Here is a 25,087-nt window from a genome sequence, read left to right on the forward strand (position 1 = left end):
CTCGGAGTTGGAAACATTCCGATATCACTTTAATTCCAAAGACAGCCAAACCTCCCGCACTGCCGAATATCTGAGCAATCTCGCTCCCCTCCTGTCTCAGAAAACTTTTCGCACACGTCGTTCAGACACCGCCCTGTTTGGCCCGTGTATGATTTACCACAGGACGACGGAATGTCATAGACTACACCAGACGAGCATTGAACGAAACGCTGGGCGTGGTTCTTCAAGCAGAACTTGGTGCCAGTTCCCTCCCCGTTTACTCTGGCGCACAACCCACTGAAATTGTTTGGTGCACTAAACACAACGGTCACTCCGGCTCGTGCTGCAGCCTTTTTTAGCCGGTGGGAAGCACCATGAACGTAGGGTATCACAGTTAACTTATTCCGGTCGATCACTTGGCGTTCTTTTGTAGGGTTCTGGCTGCGTATTTCCTTCAGGAGGGTCTCACACACATTGAACAACAATTGTTCATAAAAACCAGCCCTTGTCAACCTCATAGCTTGCGCGGAAAAGCTGACCCCCATTTGATCATAGTGCGACCTAATGAGGGCGTTCCTTAGTGCCGAGGTGGCATTGTCTCTTTTACGATTTTTGAGTGGGCAGACGTGAAGGGCAATAAATTCTTTTTCGAGCGGGGACAATAATTCCAGCAGACGTGGTCCGGATGCAGGGTGAATTCTATGTCCAGAAACCTGAGGCGATCATGACAGGGCTCCTCCGTCGTCAACATAAAGCCCCCAACCGTGGAACAAAATATTCTCAACATGCTCTGGACTTGTTCCTGGCTGTCCAAAGATGAAGAACACTTGAAAATCACCAAACAATCGTCGACATAGCGGAAGACCCGCACAACCTGACTACTTGCGAGGTTCGCCTCTAGCCTCCAGTCAGAACGCGCTAGTAAAAGGTCACTGATCAACGGAGCAAGGCAAGCGCCAATGCAGACGCCTTTGCTCTGGACATATTAGTCTCCTTGAAAAGCCATAACAAACGACTCCAGGTACAACCTCAGGAGTTGCAGAAGCTTTCCTATGGTCGTCCCTGTAGCGTTTTGGAACCGGACACCTCCATATCCATCTAAGCCTTCTTCCACAACATCTATGAGCGCGTCATGCGGCAACGAAAAATACAAGTCCTTGACGTCGCTAGAAAAAGCACTCACTTCTGTAGGACTCCGATCTTGCAGGTACTCAGACACCTCCGCTGGACTTCGAACAAGGAAAGGGTCCTCGATAGTGAGCAGAGACAAGGAAGACTGCAAGAACCGTCCTATGTGACGCTGCCATGTTCCCCGCTCGGTGATTATTAGTCGAAATGGGACGCCTTTCTTATGCGTTTTGGCAGAAAAAAAAACGGTTGCTAACATAGTCTGTCGGCATTCTTGACAGACCCCGCAAGTTTTGTAAGGCCCGCTTCCTCACATATCTTCACGGCTTGAATCCTGAATCTCTTCGGTGCATGTTCCGCGGGGCGGAAGTGAGCAATTATTGCTTGATGCGCTTTTTGGTTGTACGTTTCTGTGGATGCAACCACGAAGCCGACCTCTTCGTCTGACAACATCAATTTTTGTTCAGCCTGTCTTAGAGTGGTAGCGACGTGCTCTAACGTTGTGCAATGTGCCTTACTGGTTCTTGTCGGGAGGCTGTCCACAGCCTCAAGAATGCATCTGCTTGCCTCTTGGGGATGTTCTTTGTTAGCAATGTTCCTAACCAGAGTCAACAGCTCGGTTTTATCAAGCCTTGGAGGCAGAACAATCTTCGGGCCCAACTTCAGCACTTCCTCTGCAGCCTAGGGTACGACGGGAAGGGGATCCCCGACGAGCGTCACAGCGTTAGCCGACGGACGAGGGTGCGCCTTCTTGGGAAGATGCACGAAAATGCTCTGCCATAAGAAGTTCGATACGTGGTGGGCCGTTTGAAGTTCCTTGACGAACCGTTGAAGGTGGCGTCCGAAGGGGCACTCATGGAGACAGCCTTGAAACAGGGCTTCCTTAAGCAGCAGGATCTGCGCGAAGCTGACGACACATTCGCATCCCTCTGGTTTTGTGACAAAACAAACCGGCCCCTGCGAAGGCGATGTCAGGTGGTAAACATCCTTGTCTGATGGAGACTTGAGGAGGCTTGAGGCGAACCTCGCAAGTAGTCAGGTTGTGCGGGTCTTCCGCTATGTCGACGATTTTTTGGTGATTTTAAGTGTTCTTCATCTTTGGGCAGCCAGGAACAAGTCCAGAGCATTCTGAGAATGTTTTCTTCAACGCTTGGGGGCTTTACGTTGACGACGGAGGAGCCCTGTCATGATCGCCGCAGGTTTCTGGACATAGAATTGAGCCTGAATCCGGACCACGTCTGTTGAAATATTGCCCCCGATCGAAGAAGAATTTATTTCCCTTCACGTCTGCCCACTCAAAAGTCGTAAAAGAGGCATTGCCCCTTCGGCACTCAGGAACGCCCTCATTAGGTTGTGCTCTCATCAAACGGGGGTCAGCTTTTCCGTGCAAGCTGAGAGTTTGGAAAGGGCTGGTTTTCCTGAACAATTGTTGTTCAATGTGTGTGAGACCCTCCTGAAGGAAATACGCAGCCACAACCCTACAAAAGAACGCCAAGTGATCGACCGGAAGAAGTTGACAGAGATCGTCTACGTTCATGGTGTTTCCCACGGGCTAAAAATGCTGCAGCACGAGCCGGAGTGACCGTTGTGTTTAGTGCACCAAACAAACTCAGTGGGTTGGGCGCCAGAGTAAACGGGGAAGGAACTGGTACCAAGTTCTGCTTGAAGAACCACGCCCAGAGTTTCGTTGAATGCTCGTCTGGTGTAGTCTATGACATTCCACTGTCCTGTGGTAAATCATACACGGGCCAAATAGGGTGGTGTCTTAACGATAGGCTGCGAGAACACGCGAACACAGTGAAAAATAAAACTGGCAGTAATTTGGCTCTCCGTTGTCCGGATTGTGCAGATCGTAAATGTACTCCTCTTTTCGAGCAGACACGGTGCTAAAAAAGTATAAAGGAAAAAGTGCCAGAGAAATCTATGAAGAACATGTCATCCACAAGCTGGGTGATTCGTCTGTCAGTAAGGCATTCATTGAATTGTTAGAAAAAGAACATTGATACCTTGATCAATGAATGTTATGTTCGCACATGCGCCCTGTATATTAGTGGATTGTGTGTCTCCCTTTATCTGCTTTTCGTGTTTTCCGTGGGTATATATTCCGCCACGGCGAAATAAAACTCGTTGTTGTTAGTCAGCGCCCAGTCTTGTCAAGTTCTTTGTCCCGTTTTAGCGCTGTTATTCCATATTCAGTTATGTAACAACAAGCCCGCACCAACACACTTTTTCAGTTCATGTCATGCTTAGTGGGCCCTTTATTCCTTCCTTCTCTCAACCAAGTTTCTTCGTGCACTACTTCACTCGCATCTGCGAGTTGCCGAGTCCGTCTTCCAACGTTCTCCATCAGACAAGGATGTTTACCTCCTGACATCGCCTTCGCAGGGGGCCCGTTCCCTTTGTCGCAAAGCCATGGGATGCGAATGTGTCGTCTGCTTCGCGCAGAAACTCACAGGCAGATCCTGCTGCTTAAGAAAGCCCTGTTTCATGGCTGTCTCCGTGAGTGCCCCTTCGGCCGCCACCTTGAACGGTTCGTCAAGGAACTTCAAACGGCCCACCACGTATCGAATTTATTATGGCAGAGCATTTTCGTGCATCTTCCCAGGAAGGCGCGCCCTCGTCGGTCGGCTAACGCTGTGACGCTCGTCGGGGATCTCCTTCCCGTCGTACCCAAGGATGCAGAGGAAGTGCTGAAGTTGGGCCCGAAGTTTGTTTTGCCTCCAAGGTTGAATAAAACCAAGCCGTTGTCTCTGGTTAGAAAAATTTCTAACGAAGCACCTCCACAAGAGGCAAGCAGATGCATTCTTGAGGCTGTGGACAGCCTCCCGACAAGAACCAGTAAGTCACATTGCACAACGTTAGCGCAGTGCAATGTGCACTCTCCGACAGGCTGAACAAAAATTGATGTTGTCAGACAAAGATAGCGGCTTCGTGGTTGCATCCACAGGCACGTACAATGAAAAAGCGGGTCAAGCAGTATTTGCTCACTTCTGCCCCGCGGAAAATGCACCGAGGAAAATCAGGATTCAAGCCATGAAGATATGTGAGGAAGCGGGCCTTACAAAACTTGCGGGGTCTGTCAAGAATGCCGACAGACTGTGTTTGCAACCGTTTTTTTTTTCGGCCAAAACGCATAAGGAAGGCGTCCCCTTTCGACTAATAATCACCGAGCGGGGAACATGGCAGCGTCACATCGGACGGTTCTTGCAGTCTTCCTTGTCTCTGCTCACTATCGAGGACCCTTTCCTTGTTCGAAGTTCAGCGGAGGTGTCTGAGTACCTGCAAGATCGGAGTCCTACAGAAGTGAGTGCTTTTGCTATCGACGTCAAGTACTTGTATTTTTCGTTGCCGCATGACGCGCTCATAGATGTTGTGGAAGAAGGCATAGCTGGATATGGAAGTTTTCGGTTCCAAAATGCTACGGGGACGACCGTAGGAAAGTTTCTGCAACTCCTGAGGTTCTACCTGGAGTCGTTTGTTATGGCTTTTCAAGGAGACTACTATGTCCAGAGCAAAGGCGTCTGCATTGGCGCTTGCCTTGCTCCGTTGCTCAGTGACCTTTTACTAGCGCGTTTTGACGGGAGGTTTGAGGCGAACCTCGCAAGTAGTCAGGTTGTGCGGGTCTTCCGCTATGTCGACGATTGTTTGGTGATTTTCAATTGTTCTTCATCTTTGGACAGCCAGGAACAAGTCCAGAGTATTGTGAGAATGTTTTGTTCAACGCTTGGGGAATTTGACGACGGAGGAGCCCTGTCATGATCGCCGCAGGTTTCTGGACATAGAATTGAGCCTGAATCCGGACCACGCCTGTTGAAATATTGCCCCCGATCGGAGAAGAATTTATTTCCCTTCACGTCTGCCCACTCAAAAGTCGTAAAAGAGGCATTGCCCCTTCGGCACTCAGGAACGCCCTCATTAGGTTGGGCTCTCATCAAATGGGGGTCAGCTTTTCCGTGCAAGCTGAGAGGTTGGCAAGGGCTGGTTTTCCTGAACAATTGTTGTTCAATGTGTGTGAGACCCTCCTGAAGGAAATACGCAGCCAGAACCCTACAAAAGAACGCCAAGTGATCGATCGGAAGAAGTTGACCGTGATCCTCTACGTTCATGGTGTTTCCCTCCCGCTAAAAATGCTGCAGCACGAGCCGGAGTGACCGTTGTGTTTAGTGCACCAAACAAACTCAGTGGGTTGTGCGCCAGAGTAAACGGGGAAAAAAGTGGCACCAAGTTCTGCTTGAAGAACCACGCCCAGAGTTTCGTTGAATGCTCGTCTGGTGTAGTCTATGACATTCCGTTGTCCTGTGGTAAATCCTACACGGGCCAAATAGGGTGGTGTCTGAACGATAGGCTGCGAGAACACGGGAACACAGTGAAAAATAATACTGGCAGTAATTTGGCTCTCCGTTGTGCGGATTGTGCAGATCGTAAATCTACTCATGTTTTCGAGCAGACACGTGTGCTAAGAAAGTATAAAGGAAAAAGTGCCAGAGAAATCCACGAATGCACATGTCATCCACAAGCTGGGTGATTCTTCTGTCAGTAAGGCATCCATTGAATTGTTAGAAAAAGAACATAGATACCTTGATCAATGAATGTTATTTTCGCACATGCGCCCTGTATATTAGTAGATTGTGTGTCTCCCTTTATCTGCTTTTCGTGTTTTCCGATGGTATATATTCCACCACGGCGAAATAAAACTCGTTGTTGTTAGTGAGCGCCCAGTCTTGTCAAGTTCTTTGTCCCGTTTTAGCGCTGTTTATCCATATTCAGTTATGTACCAACAAGCCCGCACCAATACACTTTTTCAGTTGATATTCTTAACTTGCCAGACCTAGCAGATCGGCGCACTCATGCGCGCCTCAACGTTTTTTTTTACTTACCCAGAATGTCTTTAAAATAAAAACAACCCAATACTTATTTCCGGAACGAGGTAGCGACATCCGAAGCACAACTAGCCGCGCTTACAAAGTACCACAACGACGCATCCACACCTATGCATGTTCTTGTTTCCACGCACAATACGTTACTGGAACGCATTACCAGAATCTGTTGTTCAATCTCGGAGTGCTTCGAAATTTGAGCACCACGTTCTTGCAGACCAAAGTTTAAATGAACCGAACTTTCGTTGTTAGTAGTGCCGAATGCATGTTCGCATACATGTGTGTGTATATATGGTTAGGTATATATAAGTAACCTGTATATGTATAGAGTTCTTTATTGCACTCGTGTGCTTGTCTGTATTTTATTGCGTTGTTTGGCATTATTTGTGTTCATTGTTTGTGAAATATTTTAGGCATGCACGATTATGTGTGTGCTTTCGTATGGGGTTACGTACGCTTATATGCTGTTACAAGAGTTTTAGAACCCCCCCCCCCCCCCACCACTTCAACCTTGCAGTTACCTGGCGAATCAAGGCTATATCTATTATAACATTTCAGCGCACCTGTAACTATATTCATTGGCTATCCATGTCGTACGTAAATAGTTTTCCATACCGTATTTACCCATACCGTACGTATATATGAGCGCATGGCTTAAATATGTAAAGCGTGCTTTCTTGCTTCTTGTGCAATTCTAAATTTTTCACTCAGTTCTTCCAAGTTATTTAACTCATCGGGGCCACAGGAACACGTTTGGGAAAGTTTTGCTTCCTGCAGCCGACTGTGTTGCATTGGTCTTTTATCGTGAACGTAGGGAAATTTCTAAGCTTTCTTTTCCTTCTACGAAAATTGCAGACCGTTGCAGAAAATTTTCTCCCTGGTTTTGTTTAAGTAGAAACAGTGTAGAGGGCACCATACTGGCAGCAGCGATTAATATGGTAGCGGTACCCTGGTCGCTTCAGTTCCACGGGTGATTAAGCGATGCCAAAAAATGAAAGCTCCACTGGTTAGCTACCATTGCCATACGCAGCTCTGCAACCTTGTGAGCAGCGTAAGTGTACGCCGGTGGGGAAATGACGGCGTTTGTTAGGGAGCCTCACAGGTTGGCACAGTCTGTAAAAATTTTGTCAGTCACCGCGACCATGGCAGGTGCATGCTCGCGGCAAAGCAGGGGAGCTGCGGTCGCCGCTGTGGGCTGGTTGCATGGCTAAAGAGACAGGGTGGGACTTTCACACTTGATTTTGGCGTGTGGCTGGCGAGCACGTGTCCGATTTCTAGCACGTGTCCGATTTCTTGGAGCAGGAACTTCGCTTCATCGCAGGCACTCCGTGCTGCACTTGTCGCGCAGTTGTTGCGGCAACGATTAACTAAAGCGTTTAACTCTGTAAATAATCATGTGTTGTACAATAGTTAGGTCGGTATGGAAAACTAGAAATGATCAATGAATCTTAATATTTAAAACGCCCGTTCCCATTTTCGTTTAAGGGAGTATGATTTTTTTCGCTTCCCTACTGATCCCTGCAGGTGTTCCTCCAAGACGTATTTAGGCCTGGTCCACATTTTTTCAGGTAAATCAAAACGTCACTGTTGATACATCCAATGTTGACAATACCAGCTTATTTACACTCGGCGGTTCACCATCCCCAGTAGGTGAAGCATGAGATTAGACCTGATTCCCAGGCGAGATTCAGATAAGAGCTTCGGAAAGAAAAAGCGATATTGTCTCCCTCACGTAAAAAAAAAACACTTCCGCAGCCCTCTCTTGTTCTTAGTGGCACAAAAATTGCTAGAGTTCGAAGTTTTGCAACTCTAGCAGTAAATGTTTTAGAGCACGAATGTGAGACAGTCATAGTCATATTAGTACCAATTCAGCGAACCGTCCCGTGTTATCTGTGTAATTCGCCTCCACTGCCATATTATCCCTAGGCAAGTTATGCTTGTGTTTTATATTTCTTTATATTACTCCCTGGTGAACTATACTCGTATGGGAAACAACCACACATGGAAATACAGAGAAACTACTATTACCTACAAGAAAAGGCCCGCACAGATCACAAGTGAAACTCCTGATGTCTCTCACACACAAAAAAAAACCAAAGACCGTTTCTTAATACAAAGATGGTTAAAATGAAACTGCTTCGACGGCGCCGGAATGCTGCGTTCGGTTCGATGTCAGCTGCATAGCACTACGGACCAAGATATGATTACGCCCATGAGGGGCGTTTTTTTTCTTGGTGTGCTTGATTTGCGTTCGCCTATCAAACTCGCAGTGTAAAGTTGGCTTTATTGCCGTGCATATTGGAGCGCGTTCAAGCGCCATCTGTGGGGCACCGAAAGCTTCGCTTTAAAAAACGGCTCAGAGCTGCCAACATTATTCGAGTAAATTATTTATACACAGGCCGATTTTGTCGTTAAGTTACAGGTAAAAAAATAATGCAATATCACCAGTGATTATTCTTACGACAACACTTTTTTATCACAACCGCCTTATAGGAGTGCACAAATTCACGCACTGTCAAACCACCTATGGAAAACAAACAAACAAACAAAGGTACGAAGTCTAGACAATACTGAATAGAAAAGAAAGAGTAACCCGGAAGAAATGAATGCTACTTTAAGGGGTTTACGCCAAGCGTTTACCTAACATACACGTAAATAACTTTTCATAATCACTTACTTATTTCGTTACGCTTAACCGCTTTTATTGTATCGTTGTTATGGCTTACGACCAGAGTGACTGTGCTGTAGTACCACTGCTGCAGTGCTAAACATATAGTCGAGCGCTTGCCGATATACCGCCTGGCAAGAAAACATGGTTGAAGTAGTATACTGCTCACTGACTAATGTAAAAAAAAATCACGTTTCGGGCGAACTACGGCTCATTTATTCACACTGAAGGAACCAGTGAGACGTCCCTGGTTGATGTGGTACTCAGCAGCGTTTTAGGGATTTCGCAGAAGAGGTTTGCACCAACAAAGCTGCCTTCATGCGACGAAAGCGGAAAAAGACACACACACAAAAAAGACAAAGCCAGCCCCTGTTTTGTAATCGCCAGGAATCCGGGAGGTGCTTGCTCGCCTCTCCCGAAAATACGGCGTCAGTATTGCAAACGAGCAAGATCAGAACTCAGCTTGTAAACGTAAAAGACCAGTTTCCTCGTTAAACGTTTCCAAACGTTGTTTGCGAACATTTTCCGCGCCGCCGGCTCTTCAGTGTGAATTGGTGAAACCATTGGTTTATATTTATTTATTTATTGTATTTTTATTTGCAGATACTGCGATCTCGTAACGAGACCTTAGCAGGGTGGGTTACATCTTTGTAACGAGTACATAACATGACACAAGGTTGTACAGAAACATAGTCGAAGGCAGGTAATAGAAACAAAAGACAACAACAACAATCAAAGCAAGTGCGACTCGAATAAAGATAATGAACTTAGTGAAACAACATCATTCGCCAGGTCATTCCAATCTACAATGGTCCATGTGAAAAAGAATGTTTGAAACAGTTATTTTGCGGAACAAGTAGTGTAATCATTGGAACCCACTTCTGTTTAGGAGTTCAGTAATGGAGGAGCGACCATATGAGTTATATATAAATCGAAATGCTTTCTTTTGTATTCTTCCTAATTTTTCTATATTATTCCTAGTGAAAGGGTCGAAAATGACGACTGCGTACTCCATTATCGGGCGAATTATTGAATTGTAGGCAAGCAAGCGTAGATCCGGTGAGGCGGACTTTAACGAACGGCTTAAAAAAGTTTCCGAAGACATTTTGCGGTTACAACATCAATATGCTTCGTCCAAGAGAAGTCATTTGAAATTCAAACACCGAGATATTTGTACTCCTGTACTTCTGAAAGTAAAACGTTCTTTGCTGTGTAAGAAAACAAAAGCGGTCGCTTTTTATGTGTTATTCTCATAAATATCGTTTTCTCAAAGTTTTATTGACATTTGTCACTTATCGCACCAAGAAATTACTTTCGCAAGTTTTCGTTTAGCCTGGCCTGATCTTCAACGGAACTAATTTTGTCATATAATACACAATCATCAGCGTATAGTTTAACTGGAACTCGCAGGTCTGTGGCAATGTCATTTATAAACAGCAAAAATATAAGCGGGCCTAGAAGCGGTCCCTGAGAGACCCCGGAATCAACTGTTACTTTGCCTGAACAAAGTTAATTCAGAACAACAAATTGGTGACGGTTAGACAAGTAGGCTTTGATCCACGTTGGTATTTTTTCATTTCTGATTATACGGCCTAATTTTTTGCAGTAATTTAGTATGCGAGTCTTTGTCAAATGCTTTACAGAAATCCATAAATACAACATAGATCTGTTTACCTTCATTTATTGTCTGTGAAAAATCATGAAGACTTTAAACTAATGGTGTTGTAGTGGAATACCTGCGCCGAAAACCATGTTGTGCATTCGTCAAGGCATTGTGTTCGTCGAGAAATTTAATCACGTGTTTATGAATGATATGTTCCAGTAATTTGCACGTTGTTGATGTCAGGGAAATAGGGCGGTAGTTAGAAATGCATGCTTTGTCACCATTTTTATGCAATGGTTTAATTTCAGCGGTTTACCAGTCTTCCGGTAGAACACCTTCATTCAGAGATCTGGTATACAGAATGCATAATTATTTTGCGCACCACTCAGCATATTGCTTCAAGAAGGCATTGGAAATACCATCACGTCCCGCGGATTTTTTAACATCAAGTTGCAGTAGCAAATTAAATACACCATGCTCAGAAATAGAAATATCAGGAACAGGGGGGAGATCCAGACTAAAATGCGGGAGTCGGGCATTTTCCTTCGTAAACACTGCTTTGAAATGACTGTTAAAAGCCGAGCAAGCTATGGTTTGGTCATTCACAGGCTTTCCATCGATTAAAAAGGAATCAGAAGAGCTGCTGCGGGGGCAAATAGCTCTCCAGAACTGTCTCTGGGGAGGATTTAATAAAAGATGGAAGCTGAGTGCTAAAGTACTTGTCTTTGTCTTGCGTAACTTGCTGTTTTACTTTTAGGTATATTTTATCAATAGTTGATTTTATTTCATTACCACCTTTCTTTCGACCTTTATTCAGTCTCTTCAACTTTCGCTTTAGGTGCAATGTATCCCGCGTAACCTAGGGGTTGTGTTTCGTGGTTTTTCTTCCTATGAAAGGCACAAATCGCTGAATACACTCATGAACAATACCTTTAAATATATGCCATAATGTCGTAGTGCAAATCCCACATATCAATGATGGATTCGTGATCGGCGCGGGAAAAATTGGTGAAATAACGAATGTCATTGCTCCGAGTAATTGTGACGGCGGTTAAAGTTAGTACAACTGCTTTATGATCAGAGATACCTGGCACCACTTCGCATAAAACATGTTCTTTTATATTGCCGCTCACAAAATACAGGTCCAGAATAGACTCAGAATCCTTTTGTATTCTAGTAGGGTCGTTCACAATCTGCAATAGATCAAAGCTACACGCAATGTCAAGGATTTCATTTTCTACAACATTGTCTGAGCGGGATGACAGCGCGGCCCAATTTATGTTCGGCGAGTTGAAATCCCCCGTGAGAATAAGTTTATCGTCCGGTTTTACGTTGCAACTTAGGGAATCTTTTAAATGTTTTAAAATTCCAATTCAAGAATTTGGAGGCCTGTAAATGGCTTTCAATCTCTTCCACATCAGGCATTCTCAAGACGACGTTTACGGATTTTTTGAAAGAACGGCGACCCCTCCTCCGCGGCTCCCACGATCTCTCTTTGGCACAAATTCACTGTCGTATATATCCTCGTGTAACCATGTTTCTGTGAGCACTGCTATGTCAGGACCGTGGTAAAGTAGCACTCTTTCTAGCTGGGCTGTTTTATTAACTACACTTCGGCAATTGATATTTAAAATGGAAAGGGCTTCTTTGGTTAGTCTGTTTTGTTTTAAAGGTCATTTCACAGTCTTGGAGATTTTGCACCGCTTGTTCTTTTTATCATCCCAAGTGAACATAGTCCCACCCGCGCCTTAATTTCTCAAAGACTAGTTTGACCTTTGCCCCATTTGCGCGCTCTTCGGATGAACATTGCCATAAGTTTTTTCTAATTTCTCGAATATCGGAAGAAAAATCTTCCGATATCGAGACAGTAGTTCCTTTAAGTTTGGGGCAAGCCATTGCAGGGTTTAACGCAACGACGCAATGCAGGCGATGAGGCGTGCCGTAGTGGACGGCTCCGGATTAATTTTGAACACCTGTGGATCTTTAACGTGCGCCGAAATGTCGTCCACACGCGCGTTCTTGCTTTTCGCCTCCATCAGAAAAGCGGCCGCCGCGGCGGCGGCTCAACTGTCCCTGCAGTGGGTCCCCGCCCACATCGGTCTGGATGGCAACGAGCGGGCCGACGAGCTGGCTGCCGCGGCACACGCGCTGCCTCCGTCGAACATGGTGGTCCAGGAGGCAGCGGACGACGCCCGCCTGCTCATCCAGAGACACATCCGGACCTGGCATGCAGACCCGCGGCTGCGCATCGGAGGGGGCCTGCCGCCACTGCGGGCCTCACGCCTGCCTCGACGACTGCGCTCGGCCATCCTGCGCCTCTTCGCGTGGGGGACGCGTGCACGGCGGAGTGGAAGCACCGACTGGGGCGGGTGGCTAGCCCAGCCTGCACTCACTGCCGTGCGCCCGTGCAGTCCCTGCCGCACGTACTCTACGAATGCTTCAAGTTTGCGGCAGGGCGGGCAGAGCTGCTTGTCGTGCTTCAAGGAGTGCGGCTAGTTGAGGAGCTGCTTTGGCCCCTGGGCAGTGCTAGGGAGCGGGACCAAGTGCTGGAGGCCCTGGGTACATACCTGGGGGCCTCGGTGCTGTACAATGCACTCCACTACAACTCCGCCTAACTGCCCAGATTTTAGTAAAGTGCTGCTGCTGAAGCAGCTTCTCTACTTGTGTGTGCATCTGTGTTGCCCCCCTTTACATGCGTGTTAAACATTGTACTCTGTAGTTTCACGTGTTGTACATGTCTGTAGTGTTCCTCTGTAATGCCAATTTCCTCAATTTTTAACTCCTTTTCTCTTGTTTTTTTTCTTTTTCACAGCCATGAATGTCAACCTTCTGCCCTATGCTCCTATTCCTATGTATTCCTTCCTCCCTATCGCCCCCCCCCTAAACCAGCAGGCGTTCCGGTGTCCACCCCCAAGGCGAGACAATTTACGCCTGGTGGTGGATCTTCCTTGTCAAATGAACAAATAATACATACATGCATACATACATACATACATACACACCCGTTGAACTAAACTAAGTCTTTACCATGCATTCTGTCATTCGTATTTAGGCTACCGTTTTTTATTTTTGTGGTTGCACAATCATAACTAATCTTAAAAAACTTCACACTCTACAGAAAAAGACCCTCCGTGCTATCTTTAACGCCTCGTATAACGCCCCAACTGCTCCACTGTACATAAAACATAAAATTGCCTGATTTCGCCACTGAGGAATACTCGTACGCGGTATGCACGACTTGCAAATGTGTATTTGGTTTATATTTTTCGCACAGTTTTTCATACTTTTTTCAATAAGGTTGGTTTCACGTTAAATGGAAAGTCCTGTGTTTGTACGCACTTAACTGAACATCTCTAAAGTTTCCCAGCAATAAAACCCGGACGCCACCTACAATTTGTCCCAATTCAAGATAATGGAAATATGGAACAAATTCTTCTAGTCTGACAGTTGGGATCTAAAGAAAATTTAGAAGGAAATAAAATTTTATACCTTTTCCGCTGCAGCAGATCTTGTTTGGTCGTCCATCCAGGTAGTATTCGCAAATGTATCATTCAGAGTATATTTAAGCCTCTGTATCATATGTTCCATCTGCGGGTCGAACAATATTTATGCCGAGAAATCACGGTGATAACATTCTTGGAAGTTGATAACGACGCCGCTTGTCCATTTGCAAAGAGCAGTGTAACATAAGCGCAACGACTAAAAAATACTTTTTGATTTAGCTAATGAAATAACTGATGATTTATTTGATAATTAAGCATATAATTAAATTACAAAGTCAAGGAGCAATTTCATGCTTAACGCATGTGTGTTCAAAATTTTGGTGCACTTTAAACATCCCAAGGTGGTCCAAAACATCCAGAAGCCCTCCACTACGGCGCGCATCATTGCTTGTGTAGCGTCGGCGCGTTAATCCTAATAATCAATAAATCAGTTCCAATTGCCGTTATATCCTACCGAAATAATTTTTTTCTAGCTATCTTGCTTTCAACTACCTAAAAACGTTCGTCAACAAAAACAGGTCAGTCGGCACTTTACTTTTTCCCACATTCATTCGTTTTGGTGGCATCTTCAGAGCGCTTACTGTAACCTGTGGCAGGCGAGGTCCGTAATGTTCCGCTATTGGGGTGGCATCCCGGTCCGTTACCTGGTGTCCGGCCACGCCTAACTACCCAGTTGGCCGCTCCTGAAGATGCTCTCTCATAATGGCTATGTCCAGATTCGGGGCCTGCCCATTAACTCTACAGAATCCTGATAGTCCCCCTTCTCAAGCATGACTTGGGTCCTTCCTTTTGACAACCCTTCCAAGACATCCTAGAAGCCATTTCCCAAACTGCGGAAGATTTACCTTCTCACACTGATATACAGGCAAACGGGGCTAACAACTCTAAACATCCTCGAGTAAACGCGTGCGTTCTCGTTTTGTGCGGATATCAAGGAAGCTTCCACCTTTCAGTGAAACACCAGAGAATTGCTGCCATGTATTTGTGATATTTCCACTAGTATGAGTTTGTGAATTCTATTCGATCCTCACTATCTGCGAGCCGAGCATATTTAACCCTGCTCTGCTATCGGGCTATGAAGTTCGTTATCAGCCACACGCGAGGAGACCAGGAAACTCGCCGTATACGCCAGACGTTATCTCACAAACGTTCAGCATCTTGTGTAACCTCACAGGGGCTATGAATACGTCTTTGGCACCATCAGGAAGCGCCCGCTCACCTTCACACTTGTGGGTGCGCACTACACCGGACATCTCACTTTTCACATGAAGACGCCGGCGGACATTAGGAGCACAACAGCCCAGCCTTCGTATACTAACAACGGCAATGTCTCCTATGCGACGCATCATGTTTCCCGGCGTAGTTGTCGATCTTTCCGAAGCACTCACGTAACCACTCTAAAGAACAGCCTATGTTCAGTGCCCTGCGTATGCCCAAGTAGTCGATGCTACAACTCTGCAACAGACTTTTTTGGGGCTCTGCAGTACAACGTTGCTGTCATTTCTCGTACGTATCCGACCACCATTAGAAACCTCAGGCATTAACGCACAGACCCTCAGAACCATTTTTGCTGCAGCCAGGGATCATCCTGTGGGAGGGAAAATGGTTCTGAGGGACTGTGCGTTTATTTCCTAAGACGTCCACAGCAGCGACCGCTGATGCGGCCATGGATCGTCCTTTGCCTAGTTACGAGATCATGAAAACATTCGGTTCTTAAAAGAACACATTCTTGAGGAAGTTTGTGGATTCTTGCTCTAAACCTTAAACAGCTGTAATGATACATGCGCTCACTCTCAACTGAATTCATTGGAAGCATCGCCATACAAAAAAATCGTTTATTACAAGGGGCATGCGCAGTTGGACCCACAGACGAAAAAGGTCAAATGCGGTTATTGAACGCAATGCTCCCAAAACGCAATCTTGTTACTACAAGGGAGCCCAGATGTGTCGCCAATGCGATGTTTGGCATTTCAAAGCGAAAGTTTATATAGCTTGGAGAAAACAAAATTCAGCGGTCTCGTGTACTCTGAAAACTCCTCAGTGCCAACTCCTGGCGCATGCGCAAGAAAACCAAGTTTGAGAAAAGTAAGGGGAGAGCGACTTTCTGCGGTTGCAGATGACGTAGCTACACCTTTCTATCTATGGACGCACGCATCTGCCGACACTACCAGTTCAGTCTCCGCCATATACGGGCTACCGAAACCAGATGTGCCACTCCGCCCAATAGTCGACTTTACCAGGTCCTTTCTTTGTCCTCTATCACAGTACCTGCAAAATATCGCAGCGCCGCTGGTCGGGAAGATGGGGGTGCATGTCAGGAAAATCTTGGACCTTATTGCAAAAGCCACAGCTCTCGCTCTGGAAGAGAGTGATAAACCTCGTGTAACAAGCGTCTCGGTTGAACTGGCAATTGAAACTTCCAGGCAATGTCTCAGCGAGGACTCACCGCTAGAAAAAGAGAACCCTTTTGACGTGACGGAATTATGCCACCTGCTTCGCTTCTGCTTGGTGAAACACTTATTTTAGCTACAGAGGTAACTATTACCAGCAGCCTACGGGAACAGTGATGGGGGCCTCAATATAGGTGACAACTGCGAACCCGAACGTGGATGCCATTGAGTACAAATCCCTAGATAAGATCAAAGAACGGCCACAACGTATTTACAGGTATGTGCGCGACTGCTTCTGCGTGCTGGACCGGATGCACGTCCCGCGATTCCCGGGGCACCTCAACGGCGTGAAACCTTCAATTAATCTTACTGTCAAAAAGGAGGCCAATGCAACATAGCAATTACAAATAGGGGAACAACACAAGAAGAAAATGACAACCACCAGCGCTTATTTACAGCTGACTATATTTTTCTGCATATATATGTGACAAGCCGAAAAAAAAATTAATTGTAAGTATGCGCTGTGGTTGTTACTTTCTTCGTGTGTTTGGTCTGTGTTGCGCTGTTCTCCTATTTGCAATCATGCACCAACTCGCCCAAGCCTTAACCCTTGCCACACAGAAAACAAGCGCCGTAACAAAAAGGGGACGAGGCGACGACAGGACAAGCGCTTGTCCTGTCCTCGCGCAGTCCTCTGCTTATTACTGCAAATGTTTTCTGTGCGGACCAACACGCCCGCACCTTTTCCTTGCTGAAGCGGAGGCCAATGGTTCACTTTCATTTTAGAGCTACAGCTGCGAAATGTAAGTTTTTTTACAAAACACGAGGCCGCGGCGCTAGCGAAGGAGCTTACCTTGGAGGAGCGAAACCGTCTCTGGTCTTGTCCTGAAACTCGGCTCCCTTTCCTGCAGCATATAGACCCTGGACTGAGAATGAGGCTACCAGAGCGGATTCCACGTAAGCTTGAAAATGTTTAACACCGGTTGCGTCTCAACGCAGCGCTCACGAACTCTTACCGCCATCGCTTCGGTGTAACTGCAAATCCCTGTTGCGATACTTTTGGATTGCCCGAAACAGTAGAGCACGTCCTTCTAGAGTGTCCAGCATACATCTAAGAAAGAAATCACCTCGCAGAAAATTATGCCCAAATAGAAAACGCGGTGTCCAACGCAATCGTGGAACAATTGAAAAAGACTAGACACAAGATCAAGTGGGATGACGCCGGGATAGTGACGATGGAGCGCAACCCTACGCAACCTTCTTTCCCGTCTCTAGAGGGAATGGGGTATTCTGAAATGCTTACTCCTACATCATAGGCCCGCCTTAATCTGGCAAGTATAATTATTCAGAGAAGCCGCACACGATTAACAGAACTAGCAGGTGCATGCATCGAGGCTTTTTCAAATCTCTCAAAAGATTAGTTGGTGCTTTTAAATTCGGCGCCTTGCATTGACTGTGGTTATTGTGAACAGGGGGAGGCGTATCGCTCGCAAAACATCACTTGTTGATTGACTTGGTCAGTGACCTGTTATTTCATTTTTGTGTTAGCATTCTACCTGAGTAGACGGTATGCAGTCCCACCGTCGCCTTTGTCAACCGATACGGGCATGTGGGAACAGGGCATCACAGAGAGAAAATCACAGGTGAACAGCGCCCGCACGTTACAGATTTTCTGGTTAACTATCTGTGCGTAATGCGTTGTCGAATATATTTTGCAAATATTGCAATGACAAGAAAGAAAAGAGAAAACTGTCATGTAGCCCTATGCTGGCGATGTCGGCAAAATGTGAGCCGCACGCAGCCTGCCTGGGTTGTCACGGCACTTCAGAATAGGCCCATTGTCTTACTCTTCCTAACTGCATCGCTTCACCATCCCCCAAAGTTCGTCGACTTTCTTTTCCTGCAACCGCATAACAATACTACATGCTTGTATCAGTTCCCGGGCCAAAGTGTTTCCACTTCATTATGCAAGAATTTTTAATTTCCCCAAAGAAATACCCCCATTTGCTCGGCCAATATAGCCCTCCCGTCTTTAGAGGGTATCTCGTATACCACTCGAACGTCACAAAGCGTAAATTGCTTGGCGTGTTTTTTTTTTATTTCAAAAAATTTTCACTCACCGCTGTCAGAGTTTAACATGTGCGGTAAACAGCACAGGTTGTCTTCACAGGAACAACCCATACAACACATAGTACTTTTCACACCTCAGGCACAGGTGCATTTGTGCCACTTTGTTTAGGTTGCGCATAAACTTATGTACCAAGGGTAGCAGTACTGGCTTGTCCTCGGTCAAGTCGGGTAGTCTTAGGGGGTGCATACCCTTTGGTTTTACTCAGCAAGGTCTCACGAACACCAACGAAGACACAATCTGAATAAGCAACCATCTGCAGTTTCCGGGTGAGCTTATCGGGTGAACTTGCGAACTTGTGACTTGTTTCGAGAGAACTTGTGAACTTAGCGGTGTCTTTGACCGACACCTCCAAAGTTCACACGGCCCTACGCAACCTTCTTTCCAGTCTTCCCGTCTCTGGTGGGAAGGGGGCATTTCGAAATGCTTACTACTACGTCATAGAAAAGGCAGCCAGCGAGAATTCTGGAGCTTGAGGAAGGCCGGAGATCATGAGTGGAGTTTTCGTATGCGTATCCACATTACTGGCCTGAAAGAAACCGTCATCAGCATCGTGCAACCTGCACAAACGCAGGTCATTTTCAGAGGAGATCTTACGTAACTGGCCTTCTCTGTCCTCGGCCAACAAGGCGACTTGCTGCGAGCTAACAATACCACGAAGGCGCTTCTTGCGACATACAAACTCGATAACTAGAATAGAACGAAAGGGTTCTAGAAAATCAGCGAACTAAATGGTTTAGGGTTCTCATGCTGAAAAAACCCGTCTACGCTTTGCTCGAACTTTTTAAAGAAACGTCCTAATAACCATGTCGAGCCGAGTTTCACCATCGCCAGCAATTTGACCTTCATTTGATCACAGCTGCGCGCAAGTCTTTGCAGCGTATCACGTAACTCACTCCGCCGAACTCCGCCGCTGACGCCGCCGGCTTGGCGCATGAGATCGCAGCTCGACCAACGCCTGATCACGCAACACGCAGCGCGCCTGGGCGCAGCAGGGGATAACTGGGCGGGCGCACTGCGGCGCATGGAGCAAAACAACCCCTTACAAAAACTAAGCATTGTTTCCGGCAACATTCTCTACAGCAGAATTGAAATGAGTGAAAGAAGCAAATATAAATAAGCTAGGCCATCTCGTCGCTATTAGGTAGCAACTCGCTCAGCATTTTAAATGCGGAGCATTTCAATAACTCACGATGTAACCCGCGTTGACGTTCGTAGTCGTAGTCCGCATCGATCCCCGTCGGTCTGTCATTGGATTGGATTCGATTGAATTGGCTTGGATTGGCTTGGCTTGGCTTGGATTGGATTGGTGTGGATTTAGATTGGATTGGATTAAAGTGGATTGTGTTGGATTGTGTTGCGTCATAGCCGCGCCACGTTGCGTCATAGCCGCGGCAGGGGGTTCACGGCACGTTTCCGTTTCACCGTCTTCCTGCCTCTCGCGTGCTCTTCTAAATGCAGAGCATTTCAGTAACTCACGATGTCACCCGCGTTGACGTCCGTAGCCGTAGTCCGCACCCCTCCCCCTACACTATATAAAAAAAATACTATCCGGCGCCTGGTTTCGATCCCTCGACCCTGCGGGCGGAACGCAATGTATATGGGGCTCTACCCACTGCGCCACAAAGCCGACACAGAATGGCAGGCTACGAACGCGCCTTATATCCTTGACTCATTCAAACTACGTCAAGAAGCTGCTGATACAACGCATTCACTACCACCTAACTCCAAAAAAAGTGGCAGTGCAACGCCAGCATGCGCAGGAGGGAAAACAAGCACAAAAAGAACAGAACTCCTGCTGGCGCAGTTTCAGGCAGGGGGCTCGCCAGCACTGCGAAGGCGGGAATTCTGAAATGCGTCGGGTGGTAGCAGTGAGCGGATAACGGCGCTACAGCCCAATATGGCGAATCAGTGCTTTGCATTTTCGACAGTTTTCACGTAATGTGGAACGGCTGTAACTTTTATATCTTTATCGCCTAAAAAGTGTAGTATATGTGAATAAGTGTGTTGAGAAGTGATTACGTCCTTATTTTGTAGTTCAAAGACCCTAATTTGCGGCAAAAAGTTTGTTGACTGACTTAAACGCCCTAACTTTTTTTGTAGAATGTTGGAAAGTCTGAAATAGGTGTTCCGTCGCAAAAAAAAACAGCTGAGCTTGGGGTCAAACTAACTTTTTGCACTGTTGCTAAGTTTTGCTAGGTTTTGCTAGGCTTTGGTAAGTTTTGCTTCGTTTTGCGATGTTTTTGCAAGGCTAGGCTAACTGCTGAGGTGCCTAACTTACTACAGCGCAACAGACGGAACAAACAGAATGATGTTTTGCAAGGCTTTGCCAAGTTTTGCTTGGTTTTGCGATGTTCTTGCAAGTGTAGGCTAACTGCTGATGTTCATAACTAATTGCAGCGCGACAGACGAGACAGACAGAATGAGAACAACAGGACAAGCGCTGTGTCCGGCGGTTATTCTTCTGTCTGTCTCGTCTGTAGGCTGAGTTATGAATGCCTACCAACTCACCCAACTTGCAACTGTCCTATTAGCGCTGTGGTGTGAGGCCAAGTTTGTCGGTATTTTACAAGGCTTTACCGGCTAGCCCTAAACTCTTCATTGCTAGATGAAAGATAAAAAATTATGCAAAACCAGCGAAAACTTTCAGTTTTGATATGTACTTTTGAAAAAAACCCAGGGATTGAAATGTACAGAGTTTTGTACATAGCGTCTGAGAGGACTCGAAAAGGCTAGCGTGCCAGGTTGCGGCAGAAGTTAGGTGGGCAGATGAGGCCATGAAGTTTGCGGGATAAATTGGTCGCAGTTAGCACAGGACCGGAATAATTGGAAATCTATGAGACAGGCCTTTGCCATGCATTCCAATGAATGCATCTCAAAAAGTATACCATGTCTCAGTAGAAGAGTGAATGAAAAAGGTCGATTGTCTTAATTACACACAGTACTGTGACGTATGCAGAAGCCCGTGCTTTCAGGCAGCGGCGATATTATGGTTTTGTTTTGTTTTGTAATGCGCAGTTGCTGTCCAGCACCTGTCCCGTCCGCGGTCTTCCCCTGCAGTTTCGTCTTTTTCCGCTAGGGAATATGCATAAGTAGATACCGCTTCGCAAACCTCTTAAACTATTTATGAAAGCCCAGAGAAACAAGGCACCAACGTTTTGTCGTACTGATAAGTGTCCCCTAGCATTTTACCATAATACAAACAAGAAAAAACATTCCCAAGAAGAATCGTTTTGCACGGGCTGGTGTTCAGGTGCTGTTCAGTGAAGTCCGCACAATGTAATTTGGGTGGGAAAGGTTCTTACCTCAGTTATGGCTTCAAGGCTGAAGTGGTGCTGCACGTAGAGATTGCCAGTCACGGGTGCCATGAATTCATCGACCAACTCCATACACTCTTGCCACCGGTCCACGTCTTTCCGAACACCGTGGGTGAGATTTTGTAGTTGCAGCAGCGCGTTCCTGAACTCTGTCGATGCGTGCTCGGCCAGAATTAGAATGTGCCTCAAGCCTATGTAGTTCAGGAACGTAGTGCTGAAAATCGAAGTGAGCAAGAAAGGGACGCGGGAAAATTACAGGCACATTTCCGGTCTTCTTATCAGTAAAATGTTATATTATGCTCCCGTGTTGACTACATAATTTTGTTAAGCATAATAGAGCAGAGGCGCGAGTGCATTGGCAGTCGCATTTGTTAACCGAAACCAGTGCACAAGGACGGCTGGTCAAAAGCAGTGCACATAACAACGGGTAGATTACCTAGTCCTCCTCCTTGCACCAAACAGCGCTGCTTAGTTTCTTGAAACAGTGTTCAACAAAGTCTCCTTTCAATATTGCATTTATGATGAATTTCAGCTTCCCGCGGGAGGAAAGCATCACTTAGATAATGCAAAGATTCACCACGACAGCGCTGTGTATTGGTGGACAGCTTACCAAGATACCGGCGACTAGGCAAAAGCGCTATGTTCTCCTCAACCCCGACCTCGACAAGTGATGCCAGTCGAGCTGATCAGACTTTCAGCGCATGTACCCCGCAATTTTTTGTGGTTTGAGCCAAAATCCTCGTCTTAGACCCGAATGCCACAACCACAGCACACTTAGAAGGGTGAGAAAGAAACGGCACCACGATTTTTAGGACGCCCTTGAACGAAAACCCACATTGTCTATTTGCTACGTCACAGGAAAGTACAGCTGTAAGGTCCAACTATTCACAACCACCGCGACTACGGCAACGATCGTAGCTGAAGAATTATCGATCCCGCCTAACTCAGGCTAGGCTGTTATTTACCGCCGACAACTAACTTATCTCGTTGCCAGGAACTCTTCCTTGCAAGCGCTCACATCCAGCGATCCGCAACCCCGTACAGGCGTTTTCAACAACTCCATATGCCGTTGCTTCCCGGAATCGCTACGCCGATACAGTCATCAAGTAAAGACAGATGTAAAATTAGGCTCGGAATCTTCGCTTAATTCTTCAATCAGTGCTAGTGACTGCAATGTACACTACTGTTGTGGGAGGCCAAGAGAGACGAGACTAGCCCGGTCGAGAACAGGAGTTGAAGTGTTTATTTAGTGAAAAAGAAGGTTGTGGTGGTTCTACATAGATGGCGCTGGTTGGAACCATTTTGATAAATGGACTTCCAGCTGACGGCGGAATAGCAAGCGGAGCAAGAGGTGGTTGGTACACACACATAACACGCCCCTTTTTACTTATTCTGAGTTCACACAACCTCAGTTCCGGTGCTTCGGTAGCACGCAGGACGTTTAACTCTTTTTCCTGAGCGCGCAGTATGGGGAAGGGCAGAGCGAGCTGGGCCCTGGTGAGGAAGTGCTGAATACTATTGGCTCTGCGTTGCTCTCGGTTCTGCTATGTCGTAGTCTTCCGGTGAGGTTTAAATGTATCGTGTTGCTCAAGTCCTCGGTCGAAGGTGAATGCTGTTTCTGAGGAGAATGCCTCCGGTTTCTGTTTTGACGGTGTACCTGCGAGGTACTGTACCAGCTTGGATGATGGCTGAGTCCTTCCAGTCTTGGTTGTGGCGAAGCCATGCGGGTTGACCTGAACTATTGGAGTAAGGGCTCTTCTGTTGGAGTTGGCTCATTGATGCTGTTGCTTCTGTTTCTTCTTGAGACGTTCTTGGAGCCTCTCGATTGGGATAGCTTGGGTGTAGTGTGCAAAGTAGGGTTTGTAGGAACGTTCGCCACTTCCTGCCCGTCAAGGCCTGGGGTGGAGATTATCCTTTAAGAGTCGGTGTGAGATTGGTAGTTAAGTAGCACTGAGCGAGGTCCTTGCCTTCTTGCTGTGCTTTTGTCATCATTGACTTGGTTGTCTGTATAGCCCTCTCCACTTGGCGCTGCTGAGGGGATGCAACGGAAACAAATGTTCCTCGCTTTCAAAAGGAGGTCCTTCATCCGACACAATAGAATCCTAACCTTGAAAACTTCTTTGTGCTTTTATTGCAAGCACACTTGTACTGCAACCGCGCTTGTATTAGTGTGCTTCCAGTCTTTGTGCCTATTTGTCTCACTTCCACACACTTAGAGAAGTACTCGACGATAAGAAGGTATGTCTTTCCTTTGAGGTGAAAGAAATCAAAGAAATCTATGGCAAGGAGTTGCCACAGGTGATGGGGAAAATTTCTGTCCAACAGAGGCTGCTGAGGGTTGCAGTTCTGGTGTGCTTGCCAAATGTGGCAGCTTTTCATAATAGCTTCGATTTCTTTGCACAGTTCCGGCGAATACATACTTTGGCTTGCAAAACACTTGCAGCAAACAATGCTGCGGTTTGCTGAGATATTGTATTGAGGACACTTGCTTGGCCTGGTACCGCTATGAATAAGTGCAGGCAGTAACATACGAAGCCATTTGTTGTGTTAAGTTCCCTTCTTATGTATTGTTGTGTTAAGTTCCCTTCTGATTAAGTTCCCTTCTGAAGAAAACCAACCAGGCCTTGCCTGGTTTTAAAGCTGAACAAGTTTCTGCGGTCATCCTTTCTGGATGTAGTCTCCTATCTGCTGAAGCGTTGGATGAGCTGACGTCACCTCTGCGATTTCCCGCTACTTGGCTGGAGTTCCTTACACTAAGGCCGATACAAGAAGTTCTGGGTGATTATCACGGTTTCTACATTCGCTGACGCGTTTGGGGTTCTTCACAATGTATCTGCTACCGTCAGTTGGTTCCCAGGTACGTATGTCAGCGTTACGTGGTACCTCTGACGACTAAGAAGTCGCGAAATTCTGAGGGACATGTTCATGTCTTCGGTATGCATTAAAACTGGTGTCTTGTAGTCTGATTCAGCGATTACCTGGCGTGCGAAGGTCTAGTAGGAAAACCTTTCGCAGCCCTATACGACGGCTAGTAGCTCCTGGATTTCAGCGCACTTCTTCTGCGCTGCTGTAAGAGTGGCAGGAGCCTAAGGGATCGGTCAACCTTGTTGCACTAAGACGGATCCTATTCCGTACGAGCTAGCATCCTTCCGTTGAAATCGGGACGGACTTGAGGGATAAAAGTAGCGGAGCACGGGTGCTGTCGTCAGCTGTGACTTTATGAGGTCGACAATTCCGCCGTGCTGTTGGGTCCAGTGCCAGTGTACATCAGACTTGAGTGGTTGCCGAAGTGCAATTGTGATTTTGGAAAAGTTCTGTATGACTTTGGTAGGGCGATCACCACACCGAAAAATCTCTGCAGTTCTTGTTTATTCTATGGCTTCGGCATTTCTTCAATTTCTTTCACTTTGTCGGGGTCAGGAGCACAGGAGCAATGCCTTAGGAGGAGAGCTGCTGTCCAATGTATGTAATTGACGTCAATCGAAGTTGCAGCT

At 46.5% G+C, this 25,087-nt stretch overlaps 1 protein-coding gene across 1 annotated transcript in view; it reads right to left on the bottom strand.

Moving 5' to 3' along the window:
* Positions 1-25,087, bottom strand: part of LOC144164798 (neprilysin-1-like) — a 508,128-nt gene that overhangs the window by 164,739 nt on the left and 318,302 nt on the right. The window contains exons 12-13 of the mRNA XM_077695065.1: positions 21,582-21,807; positions 13,745-13,843 (exon numbers count right to left, since the gene is read on the bottom strand). Of these exons, the coding sequence (XP_077551191.1) occupies positions 13,745-13,843; positions 21,582-21,807 (325 nt within the window). The remainder of the gene's footprint in view (positions 1-13,744; positions 13,844-21,581; positions 21,808-25,087) is intronic.

This window comes from Haemaphysalis longicornis, unplaced genomic scaffold (assembly GCF_048455015.1).
Source record: "Haemaphysalis longicornis isolate Haplotype H1 unplaced genomic scaffold, Haemaphysalis longicornis Haplotype H1 scaffold_14, whole genome shotgun sequence".
Lineage (NCBI taxonomy): Eukaryota > Metazoa > Arthropoda > Arachnida > Ixodida > Ixodidae > Haemaphysalis > Haemaphysalis longicornis.